This window comes from Macrosteles quadrilineatus, unplaced genomic scaffold (assembly GCF_028750875.1).
Source record: "Macrosteles quadrilineatus isolate MER2022 unplaced genomic scaffold, UCM_ALF_1.0 Scaffold_4__1_contigs__length_99947679, whole genome shotgun sequence".
NCBI classification, from domain to species: domain Eukaryota; kingdom Metazoa; phylum Arthropoda; class Insecta; order Hemiptera; family Cicadellidae; genus Macrosteles; species Macrosteles quadrilineatus.
The window spans coordinates 97,305,891-97,319,165 of record NW_026542597.1 but is presented as its reverse complement, the minus strand read 5'-3'; the positions used below and the strand labels follow the sequence as shown (position 1 = coordinate 97,319,165).

The following is a 13,275-nucleotide window of genomic DNA, read 5'->3' as shown; positions in this document are numbered from 1 at the left end:
TCATTTAATTTTACTTTCACCGATTTTTAATATTAATTAAGTAAAAACACAGCCTACACAAAACTGCTAAACGCTAACTGAACACATAAATAATATACTGACACCAACCTTAAAGCCTCTGCAATGTTTGTATTTGTTTATATTTGTATTACCAATGGGCAAAGAGCACCAAAATTGTTCTAGTTAACTCGTTAAAGTTAAATGCTCTTAGCTGTTCAGCTGTACGATTGAGTGTCAACCCGCTTCTCCGATCTTGGCCACGGCTGTAGCTCGCTTAGTTTATAGTGGGTTTATTAGACGGTTGGTCTACGAACAATATAATAATTTGATTGCACAATTTCGTACTGAACATTGGATTATTGTTCGCCAATCTTCCCCGAGTAAACAATCTGCAGCCTGGGCAAGGGCAACTAACATGCCATCTATTGTGTAGCATCTTTGTTGCAACCTGCTCTGGGGATATAAAAATATAGTTAACAAACAATATTAATTTTAATTAAAAATGGAATCCAAATTAAAATGTGTAGTAACACTTTACTTTATGAAGCTAGGTAGCCTACCACAATCTACCATACAAAATCTTAGATTTATTCTTACTGTATCGTACGTACAACACGATAGGCTACCGAGAATTGGAATCATTGGATCTCTTGCAATAACATGTGATTAGGGGTAAAATAATTTCAAGGGGATATGAAAATGCCCCGTGTTATCAAGGGTGACTTGTTATCGAGGTTCTACTGTAGCCTACCTACGTTATTTTATTTTCAATAAGGAAAATATCGCTATGAAGTCTAGTCAGCGCCCATGTTAATTAAGATAGGCCTAGGTAGTATATATAGCCTAGGTAAATTATCACAACAATATTCCCTTTCCCTAAATCATACCAAATACTGGGCTAATCGTTAACATTTTTAACATTTCTTGATACAACTAGGCTATTAGCCTTGTGACGGTTCTGTAGCTTAATAAGGGAGGTCGTCCCTCCTATCTATTCCATGTTAATTTCTTCAATATTTTTCAAAAAAAGGACAGTATTAGAGTTAGGAATCGAACTTTGATGTTAGGCTATTGAAAAGAGTACAGTAGGCCTACCGGTATGAGTAATTACAGCTGGTAACTTTTTAAAATACTAATCAGGTAGACCTACGATATCTAATCTTTTATAGGCCTATATTTTTTAATCAGTAGCTTTTTAAATTTTATTGATTAAAGTTATATTAATTTATTTTACATTTTTTTATATCCCAAACAATAAAAGATAATGTTCTTCTGTAAGTCTTTCTGCACTTTTTCCATTAATAATATTCCGATATAGGCCTATAGGAATGGTCTACTTTCCCTGACCACGGCATATTTTAGGTACCGGTACAGGTACATTGAGTTTTCTTAATATTTAGGTAGGCCTATGGTATTTATAAGTTAAGTATTTATCACTTAAAAAACATCTTGTTTTTATTTAATACTGCCTCCACCATCCCCATAGCTGCTAAACACCTCATTTCAGTGAATTTCCCATACAGTACACTCCCTCTTGTCCGGACACCTTTTAACCAGACTACACTCAGCGGAAATGACATCTCTTTAATCGGACAATTTTTATCAGCATATCGGTTTAACCAAACTAACTTAGATCGGCAAGAAGTGGCTAGTACTAAAACAACTGTTCTTGTGGGAAAGACTTGGGACCAGTGATCACATGTCTAAATACAATGCTCTCCTAAATTTAAGTCAAATACAGTAGGCCTATGCAGTCAAGTAAACGGTCCATTTTAACAAGCTTTTGGGGACGTCGGTTTAACCAGAAAATTTGTTATCCAGACTGGCTACGGTCCCGAGGATACCGGATAAGAGGGAGTCTGTAGGGGACAAGCTATTACCAGAGGTCTCATGATAAGACATCTAGACCGGCAACCAATTTAAGTACTGTAGCTACTTTTTATATTTTGACAAATTTCATTATTTCATATTGAAGATTTTAATAAAAACCACTCCTTATTATATTTTTTGTAGCAACAAACCCATGAACTTTTTAAAATTAACCTTATTTGAATAGGAAATAATTTTAAAGGATTTTTTTAGAAATCCAGCCAGGTAAATGGAAATTTGCTTAATCTGAGGGTTGCTGTCGCGGGGATATTAATTAATACAATACCAAATAAGAAATCAAATTCTAAATAAGTTAGGCTACTTAGACAGCACTAAAAATAAAACAAAAACAATGGTACCTAAGCTTAATTAAAAATTACATACATACACACCACAGTTTTTTCAGAACTTATCTTTTCAGCAACTAAACTTAGGCTCTAATATCATTTCAATATAACTTAGGTAACTTACGGTAGGCCTAGACCTATCCAAAAAGTTTAGAAATCTATCTAGGTAGGCCTAGCCTATCTAAGTTTTTTTGTAAATTTCCCAGACTTAACTAAGCCTAACTTAACATTATTTTTTAAGTTCTTCCCTGACTTGCGGCTTTTTTTCAAAACTTTCCCTGACCCTACAAGTTAACTTAAACGTCTGTTTCCCGGACCTTCCAGGTCCGAACTTAAAAAAAAATGCAGGTAAGTTTACCTTAAGTTTTAAAGAAATTGACATGGGATAGGATAGATAGGCGGGACGACACCCCTTAAGTTACGAAGCAAAACTAGCCTGCACTTAAAACTTCGCTAACTAACTTACCAGCTGAGTTTGGGAGAGTTTTCTTGAAAACAGACCTAGCCTAGTACATACGTTACACTATTGACTCATTTAAAATGTTCTTTCAATATTTAAATAACGGTATCGATCCGATAATACTAAAACGTGTGAAAACTAAGACTTTAAGCCTATCCGATACGATATTAAAGTTACGTAACACACCAAGTTGATAATAATAATATGTAGGCCTACTTAAGTAGGCCCTAGACCTAACATTTTTCATTCAATGAATAGCCTTTGAAAAATAAGCTAACTCAGGCCTAAGTTTTGAGGGACTGTACTCAATAAGTTTACAGTAAGTTAGGTAGGCTACTGCATAGGCTAACTTAACTTAGTAGCTCAAGTTATAGCCTAAGGTATGTTAAGTTAAAAGGCTAACTTAGGCCTACATAAAAAATGGCATAAACATAAGTAATGATTAACTCACCATTGGAGGTTGTGGCCGGTATCCCGGGAGGCCTGCTTGAGCTCCATACGGACCCATTGGTCTAGGCGGCCACGCTTGATTATACGGCATGTTTCCTTGGTTCTGTTCACCTCCTTGTTTCCCCATACTATAGTCTACATAACTGTTCTGATATCGATGCACAGGGTTGGAGGACTGGAGAAGTTGATTCAAGGTTGGAGTAGGTCCTGTGGGCTGAGATATGCTCTGCCCAGATAAAAATCGTTGTTGTTGTTGTAGATGAGGAGAATAATTACCTGGAGATCCCAAGTTTGGGCTTGTACTCACAGGTCTTTGAGGTACAGGTGTCCCCGGCCCCGGAATTGGTTTAGAGGTAGCATATGCATGTCTCATTTGAGGATTAAATGGCCCAAAATTTTGCTGATGAATACTATTTTCTCCTCCAGGTTGCAAAGGACTCCCACTAGAATGTTCAATATGATAACCACTCCTTTGGGGAAATGGCAATCCATAAGATCCAGGCATACTTTGGTTCCCATTATCAGGGGAACCTTTCACAAAGTTGGGATCACTTTGTTCAACATGAGAAAATTGTTTATTTTCAATATGGTTAGCTTTTGAAAGATCCTCACTATTAGAACTAGGATCTGGGTTGTGAATTCCCGACCCGACACTAGTGTCTTGGCGATATTGACTCATTTCGGCAGAAACTGTATTTTGTCCTGACGATTTAACTTTAGGATTAGCACCATCAAATCTAACTAAGCTACGACCACTATTTCTATCTGTTCCATTTTGTAATCCAGAGTTTTCAGTTACACACTGTTCTTGCTGCACATTTTCCCGATTCACCTCATTTTGCTGGGGTTCAGATTGCGTTGCAGCCATGTTAGGCACAGCCTCGATTGCTGCCAACACCCCGCCACTGCAACATCCAAAGAATGCTTATTTTGGAACTATAATAATTGTAAAACACTTCACTGGACACCATGACGCACTCATCACTCGACTCCAATCACGATAAAAATTACGAACTATTGAATTTAAACGCAAACTGACACAAAAGCGGACACATTTTTACACAATCACATAAGCATTTCACATTTCTACATCATGGATGCAAGCGCGAAAGGAGGTTAGGGCAGAGAGGTTAGATAGTATTCATACGCGACAATAACAAAAGACACAATTTATAGTATTCAACGTTTCTGCAGCTTCTCAATGTAAATAATACCGGTTTAAATGTTTGGGCAAGATGGTTTTAATAGTATTTTAGATTTTATGTCAATTTATTACATTTAAACATGCCAAATTTCAAGGGACTATGTTTTGGTATAACCGAATTAAAAGTGATCGTTTACAAGTGTAGAACTGCTTTGTCAAGAATGTACAAATACCATTATACTACAACTAATCTAATATTCTAGCTTTTAAAAAATTAAAATTCAATGGAAAAGAGTGATATTTAAAAGTTTATAGTTTGCAATACAAGTAATTTATTTCAGAAAAAGTCAACTAAATCATTGGATGATTCCATTTTTAGACGCTCAGCTGACTAAAGTTGTTTGAAGTGTCCTCCTCCGCTTCGTCAAATACTTCCACGTTCCCTCCCTTGGGAGCAGCACTTGCCAACTCGACTCATGCCAAGTGCCAACCTTCCAACAACGCACCTCATCTCAACTCAACTCAACCAGCCAACAGGCTTGCCAACCTTCCTGATTTCAGTGATTTGATTTCTATTTTCTAACCTGATGGGTGGCTGAAGATTTCAATATTGGTTTCAAGAATTTTAGAAAATTGTATTATTGAAACAGTAAAATGGCTTCAAAAGGTGGCCCTATGGCCGCAGGAACTGACGGCACTGATTTTGCTCACAGACAAAGGGTAGCAGCACAATATCAAATCAGGTAAATACTTAAAAAGCGAGGTTATTTTTCCATCTAGGCCAGCATGTTAGGTTATTTTAAATTACCCCTCAAGGTTTTGTTTATTTTTTACAGACTGTTCTTAAACTAACCCTAGTTTTTATAATGGATCTAGTTCAACCCAAACTCATTCAAAAATTGATGGTCCAGGAAAAAATTAAATGTTTAAGTTACGGTACCTTATTTGGGAAATCAGATCTCAAGTTATCTTAATTTGTTGGCCACCTAACTCACTATCAAAGAGGCTACCTAAGGTCTACATCATTTAGAATAAACTGTGAAATTGAATCTTAGATGTAAATTAGGCATGTAACTCAACCATTGATATGTAGGTAGTCCTACTTATAAGTTAAGCCTTAGCTAACATAAGTTATGCTACCAACTTAATAACTTTCATGATCAACCCTACATAAATCAGTAAATTAAAAACCTAGCGTAGCCTACATTTTTTGAACATTTTCCACTTGTGACATTGGAAACTAAGTTCAGTTCTTAAAACTCTCCACGCAGAGAAACAAAACAGCACACAACACTCGGTTTCTACTTAAATTAAGTTACATTCCTCTTTTAAATAAAAAAATTCTTTAACTTTATGGTTTTCTAACTAGGCAAGGTTTTTAAGCTATAGTTCTTTAAAGCTATTTGTGGTTTACAAACAATATAAATCTGAATCAATGATTAAGTTAGTAGGCCTACATACTTAAGTAGAAAAGCGAAGCATTTGATTTGCAAGTGAGTGTGACCGTGAAACAACATTCAGAGGTTTCTGCCAGCTGACCGATTAATTCTTGGAGGTGGTAAACTTGTTAAATATTGATGTGATGAAATCCCTGATGATCAGCATTTTGAAAGATCTTCACTATTAGAGCTAGGATCTGGGCTGTGAATTCCCGACCCGACACTAGTGTCTTGGCGATATTGACTCATTTCGACAGAATTTACCTGCCTTGATTACGGTAGGTCCCTATCTACTTGATTTGACTTTAAAAAGCTATAAGTTAATCCATAGGCCTACCAATCACAAAATTAATTTGGTCTTCCTGAGATAAACTGGCGGTAGTCATTCATAACAGCATGTTTTTTTTTTTTAGCGAATTTCCCATATAGGGAATAAGCTATTACCGTAGTACTCATGGTAAGACCTGGACGCGGGACCGTTTTTTTTTTTTCGTTTTGAGGTCCCTAGAGGCCAAAAACACCATCCGTTCAAATTCATATATATATATATATATATATGTGTGTGTCCGTCAGCACGATAACTCAAGCAAAAATGATCCGATTTTGATGAAATTTGGTACAAACGTGTAAACGTACGTTTATTCGAACGAGTTTGCGATCCAGCATGATCGGACCATGGGAACTGGGGTTTACGGGGGGTTTTATGGGATAAAAATAGGTTTTTCCCATTTTTGACCCAAAAAACATAAAATTTTGCAATTTCTTTCCAAACCATTTTGTAGAGCTTCAAAAAACAAATAATTTGGTATATTGAAGCGTTATTATGCGCCTAATAGTTACGGAGAAAATTCCAAAAAATTGTAAATTTAAAATTCCCATGTTATTCTTATGGAGAAATAGTAAACTGTTGTAGTTTGCTTGTTTGTGAACATATTTTGATCAAATTTGGAAAATGTTTTTATTTCTTACTAACTATTCACATTTTACAAAAAAAAAAAAAAAAAAAAAAAAACAGTTTTATCCTCGCTGATTCAGCAAACCTAAGTACTTGTTAAACTAATTTTATTTAAATCAAGAATAAATGTTATATTTTTAAGTAGACATTTCAGTGTAAATCCAATCAGTCAAATGGAAATTCGCTTAGTATGCAGGTTTGCTGCGGCGGGGGTATTTTTTTTTTATAGCATGTTACTTCTCACTTCATTGCTTAACTTATCATATATATCCCTTTTGATGTCCTATTCATCCATGGCAGATACCTAACTCTATTAATGATTTTGTTTCAGTGCTCAAAACAAGTCTCGGTTAAAATACTGCATTTTCTTCCATTACCTATTATTTTTTGCGATGCTCGCCAAACTGTCTGCGGACATTCTCGATAGACTTGATATTTTCATTCTTGAAATAGAAGAACTGGCAGTACCAAAGGTAAGAAAAATATTTCATTTTAATTAAGAAAACCTTAAGTGGCATGTTACGGCGTGCCTAACCAGTTCAAATTTCATATTTCTGTTTGTAGCAAAAGATTGTTCATCAATGAAAACAGCTGACACAAATTTCCCACAATCCAATCACCAACCATTGTTGATGTTGTTGCGGTGATGGTGAGAAGTTAAACTAAAAAATAAATCACAATAAAACACTCAAATTTGATCTTGGAAAATAATAATTTTCTTAAATATCAGCTGTCATCAAAAATAAATACTTTCTCTTCGGAATAAAAAAAAATCTTGTAATTGGTGAAACTAGGCTAAATCATAGTTGTTTTGATTTGCACATTATCTTATTTCAACATATTTTCAAAGAAGGTTTGAACTTAGAATCAACTGCTATATTCATTCAGTTAATCATGGTTTAGAACTGTTACTAAATCTACATAGTACAAATAAATCTACATTAGTACAATGTAGTAAACTAATTGTCCTCTAAAAATGTATAGACTAATATTGTCTTCTTCTTCCATAGCCACTACTATGGGAATACATTTGGTGTATAAGCTTGCTCCTGTCGTTTCTGGGTCTGGCGGCAGTTAGAAAGAACAGGATCGTAGCCATGAAGAGATACATGATTGGAATCTGTGTGTTTGGTTTCGGACCCATCCTTTACGCTGCCATCTACTACTTCTCCGAGGCCTGGCAATATATTACCACCGGAGACACTGAGGATATCCAACTATGGCAGGTGTGTGCTTTATCTATAAATTCAGACTAGGTGATTGATTGAGAAATGCAGAAGATAGTTGCAATAAATAATGATAAGTAAATATGTTGCAGAAAGACGTAGGTAATGGGACTGCAATATAGGATAGTTCTTATAAAGATTTTGAATCAAGATATTGGTTCTAATAAAGTCAAGCTCATTAATTGTTAAAACACACAAAGAATCAAACATTAAAATTGAAGAAACATTGTGCCCAGTCTATTATTTTTGGATGATATTACACATTAGGCCTATTTGTATGAAACTTAGTTCAATAGAGATTTGTAAAAATGACTAGGCTAATTTATTGAGTTTATTAAAACTGTACAGGTAAGTAATTTAGTACCTAGTAAAAGATAAATTCATGTGTCAGTTGAATTTATTCATTCCAGTAGAGTCTCGATTACTGTAGTGTAATTAAAATCAACTGATAGCTGGAAAATTTGTCAAGTAAAAGGTGAAAAGCGTTATTTAAACAAGTGTGAAAAAAGTTTAGTCACAAGTCATAAACCCCATTTTATCGTGTGTGAAAACAAAGAGCAAGTCAGTAGGGTATGGTATGGTCAAGAATATAGACACCTGAAGTTTGCTTTTTCTCATGAGTTTTAATCGTTTGTAAAAAAAGTTATCTATAACCACCTGTTAGGCCTATATTATTTGGGCAGTCATTCATAGATGAATATTTTAGCTCTTGTAACCATACAAAAAAGTCAAATAATCGTGACTACTGTCTGTACAAGGTAGGTTTCCTAAGCATCACTTTCATAACACACGTGACAAATATTTTATGTTACCAGGGTTACCCGTACGCTCTCCTGTGGTACGCTTTCATCATGCTGGCCATGCAAGTGCATTCTTTCTCGTTGTTGTTTGCACGCAACCTCATGGTGGCATGGTCGGCCAGAGGTACGAAGAAGATGGAGTAGAGTCCTTCACCACTCCAGTACAGTGTTCATTGAGTTTTCCAATCTGAGTTCTGCCTGATAAACTCTAGTCTGCTCTTTAGAACAGCTGTGGTAGCATCAGTGTTGCCTTCTGTATCACTTGCAGTGATTGTAATTTACGTTTTCCGACTGAGTTTAACAGTGATGATTTTCGGAATAGTTCGGTGACTTAAGGTAGAAGTCCTATATGCCATGAGATTCAACTTGTTCCAGGACTTTCTGTTTTAATCACTATAAAAAGTGCTGTTTTGGATATTGCTCAATAAGCTGTTTATTTTGTCCTCAACAGCACCTAGAGGCGGTTTTATCAATCTACGAGAGCTCTTTAAAGTTTCACTATTTTTACATCCGATTGTTAGGCATAATTGCATTGTTTGGTACATAAATATTAATTTTGTGTATGCAACAAGTGTATTTGTGCACACTCTTTAAATGAGCAAAAACACTCAGATTTGGCGTCTAATGCATTCGTTTGTTAGAGTGAATAACGGTTTGCAATACTTGAAACTGAACTTCGAACATGTAGGTACATCCTATTAGGTTTAATTGAGAACTGTACAATTTACATGATTCTAAAGCCTCGGTTTGAATGGCAACCATGGTGTTTATATGGGACATCTACTTTGGTCAGTTTGATTAATTATATAATATTGTTCTGTTTTTTCTGTTAAAGGCCTAAACCACAATATTTTGATAGTAGGCCTAACCTACTTATTGCTTTAACTGTTTTTGTAAACTTAAATTCTTGCTAAAAGCTAGTTGTATAAAATACTTAATATTAATTGTTCTCAGTTATAAGCCCAATGTTTTGTTATGGACTTAAACATTTTTGGTTAGTATTGGAAAGATTTACATTTTTATGCTAAATGCAGAGTTAAAGGATTCCTAGATTTAAGGGTGTGAAATAGTTTTTAGTTGGAATCAGATTCATAATGGGTAATAGTTTTAGAACTTAATTGATGTAATGGTGCTCAATGGATTAGTAGAATAACAAGCTCGAAAAAGTTTTGATAATTTTCATTTGCTTAAAAAGAATTTAGCAAATTATCAGTTTTATCAGCCTAAATTTTGTTTAATTTCCAAATCAGTACTTAAATGTAAAATTCTTGGATCACTGCAAACAACTGTAATACTGTACCTACTCCACTTCAGCTTGGATGCCATGAAAAATGTATATATTTATGGATAAACGTGAATGTCGATGGAATAGGATAATATTTTTATACTTGACGTAAGAACCTTTTCGAATGACAAGCAAAACTACTATACTTCACTACTTAAAACCCCAACATTGAATCTTCAAACTTTATCATTTGTACAAACACATAACCTAATCAACCATTTTAAATCACTATTTTCAAATAGTTGTACTTCATTCATAAAGTGGATTGTTTACTCATGTAATGCCTAATATTTAAGCATATTTTACATGGATTTGATGTTCACTATACATATGTATTTGAAATTTCTAAGAGCACTGACTGTTGGTATGTATTTCAATATTTGTGGTCCAAATTAGAGGCTATAGGAAATCACATTTGGCAATATATTTTGTGCCAAAATTTTAAATCACCTAAATCATAGTTTTATACCTAAATGATCTGAATGCACAATTTTAATGTACAATGTTGCGTCCTTGAGTTGATAACTAGTTATGTAAACGTGTGTATAGTTGCCTTTATTTGTGTTGAAATTCAACGGCTAAACTTCTTTGTATGTTTTGAACTCGTTACGTAACATTTTTACATCTGTGTTATTTTAGTGAATGAATCAGTCCATAAAATCCTAGGTGACTTAGTTATACTCCAAGCGATGCTCAATTTTATCCTCTAATTTGTTTAATTTACAAATTTACCTCGGTTGCAAGGCACTTGGCAATTAAATGTTGCTTGATCCCGACATACGTGTGCATTTAACTTCTACAGGTTGGTCTTGCTGTGATTAAAACATTGATGTTGTGATTGTTGAAATTTTATCGATGTGTTTTAAATAGTTTCAATGTGTATTGGATAGTTAATGTTGTAAGGCCCTCTGTGTTCACGTCCGGACCTGCGTACAGCCATTAGTTCCACGTTGTAAATATGACGAACCCTTCGAGGTTCACTTGTTTGTATAAAAAAACTTTATTGAACTTGTTAAGATTGTGTTTTATTTCTTTACCTGTTCAACAACAACTTAACAGCCTGGACCAAGATGTTAATTAATTGTTGTAAAGGTATAATTTTAATTTAATTACAGTAAGGATTTGTTTAAAAGCAACAAACCTTGGGTTTGGAAATTATTAAAACGTGTGTTTAATAAACAAAAAAGTATTCAAAGCCTTGATCTACTACTTTGCTTCTTATCTAAGGATGTAAGTAACTTGTCAAATCTGAATTATTCTTGTTTTTGAGACAAAAGGTACAATAGAAATCTCGTTTCTAAAGAGAGACCCTAGATTTATATTAGTACAGATGGTAAAGCATCTGTAATTCTTTTTTTTTCCATTACCAATTACCGGTATATCTCAAACTGCTTGAATAATATTAGCATATAGTAAACATTTGATAAATCATTGGAAATTTCATAAAATGCAAGTTATGTGCAACTTTACTGTAACATATGTTTAATCTATTATAAATATTTTTTTAGTATGTTTACAAATTTATTGACAACTTATTTACATCAAAATTATTGTTAAAAGAACATTTTTATAAAATACTCATTCTTCGATTCTTCTCTAACCTCAAGTAGCGTGCATTTGAATTGAGATTAATAAATATGGTGATGAAAAAACTTGATATCAACATTACGGTGCAAAACTTGATGATTGAAAACACTATTGATTCCACGGCTAGGTATTCACTGTGTTTTTGAGAAACAACTAAACTCACAATTCTGTTACTAGTTGTCATGTCCAAATGGAGATAGATTAGCCACAATGCAATATAACTTATTAGTGTCACGGTGCAAAGGAAAAATATATTGTTAAGTGAAACCCTGAACAAACTGTAAATCATTGGGAACACTTTTGACATTGGTAACAAAAGAAAAACTCTCCAAACACCAAGAAGCAAGAAGAAACTAAGACTTAAAGTAATACTGCTATGAAAATTCCAGAATAGGTCAAAGTCAAAATAGTCTTGTTCTTTCACATAGTACATGTCTTCAAAATTGTATGTGTAACAGTCGTAAACGTGGATTAAGAAAACTACAACGACAAACACACTTGGAATTACTATCACCACAAGTAAAATACTTCGTGTTTCTGAGAAGAAAGTGTAAAATCCTTCATAGTTGACTCGGCAGAAAATTTCAAAAGAATACAACAATGTCATTAGGATAAAAGCTACGTGTTGAAATTGAACCCCGTTGCAATCTGTTACAGACGTGATTCTAGCAGTTTTCAGCGATACTCCTGTGGTTAGATATTCCAATATAAGTGTAACTTGGCTGAAACTGCGGAGATTTACATTGTACAGTGTGAGATCTACGAACACCACTTTGGTGAACATGTCTGCCCACGCGTTATTCACCAGCTCTGCGATCTTCGCTACAGTTTCATGCACCAACGGTCCGATCTTAGCTTTATACCCACCGCTGTTGTAGGTTATACCGGATACACCTTGAAGCCTATAGTATGTTTTCATCCAGCTCGCTGTTGGTGAAACGTAACACCACGGGGACTCAACACATTCTTCTTTTGTTTTTGGTGAAGAAACAACACCCCATCCGATTGTGTACGGATTTTTATCCTCGTCTTCAGAACTCCACCGAGGCGAACAGCTGGTTGCGGACGGAGTAATGTTGTGGCAAGGACTTGGGTAAACTCGTAATTGTCTGAGGAACGGCGCACCGACTGTCACCCACGAATAATCAGATGTGTGATATTTGGAGCTGTCGTTAGGAAAGAGAAGCCACCCGTTATACCATCTGTTGCTGTAAATTATTTTCACAAAAGTTTGATCCAAATAGTTATTAAATTCAGAAACATCATACACATGAAAAAACCTCTTACTAGAATCACTTTTGGAAGAGGTCAAAAACATTTTTAAATAATTGTTTTTCAAATATTTGAAAGACCTTATTTGGTGAATGTTTGTGACTATAACAAATATGTAAACTAAAGACAAAAATATTTGAAACATTCTCTTAAACCTGTTGAACCTAAGAAGGTTCTTGAATAGTTTTTCTCGCTCTTCGTCACCTAAAGGAGTGTACATCTTGTGTTCCCTGTTCTTGATCAGTTGTTCATGATCGACAGATTTCATATCAGAAAGTATTTCTTGGATTTCAATTTCAGTTGCTCGATAATGAGAAGGGTTTATATAGCCCAATATTGCAGTCAACATAGAAGCCAGTAAAACAATTTTTAGAGGTTCCACAGCTACTTTGTGTTGAACATATGAAATAAGAACGGACGTGAGCCATTCCTTGCTCTTTG

General features: G+C 34.7%; 2 protein-coding genes across 12 annotated transcripts in view; one reads left to right on the top strand and one right to left on the bottom strand.

The window, feature by feature from the left end:
* LOC128991568 (trithorax group protein osa-like) overlaps positions 1–4,217 on the bottom strand; it is a 90,746-nt gene extending 86,529 nt beyond the window's left edge. For all 11 annotated transcript variants that reach the window (XM_054414568.1, XM_054414579.1, XM_054414578.1 and 8 more), the window contains exon 1: positions 3,128–4,217. In XM_054414568.1, coding sequence (XP_054270543.1) covers positions 3,128–3,994 — 867 coding nt within the window. In that variant the 5' untranslated portion in view covers positions 3,995–4,217. The remainder of the gene's footprint in view (positions 1–3,127) is intronic.
* A 607-nt stretch (positions 4,218–4,824) lies between these two features.
* Positions 4,825–10,991, top strand: LOC128993326 (protein jagunal-like). The gene is made up of 4 exons (XM_054417143.1): positions 4,825–5,013; positions 6,996–7,137; positions 7,675–7,890; positions 8,706–10,991. The coding sequence occupies exons 1-4, from the start codon at positions 4,925–4,927 to the stop codon at positions 8,832–8,834; spliced, it is 576 nt and encodes a 191-aa protein (XP_054273118.1). The 5' UTR covers positions 4,825–4,924; the 3' UTR covers positions 8,835–10,991.
* Positions 10,992–13,275: the final 2,284 nt, after the last annotated feature.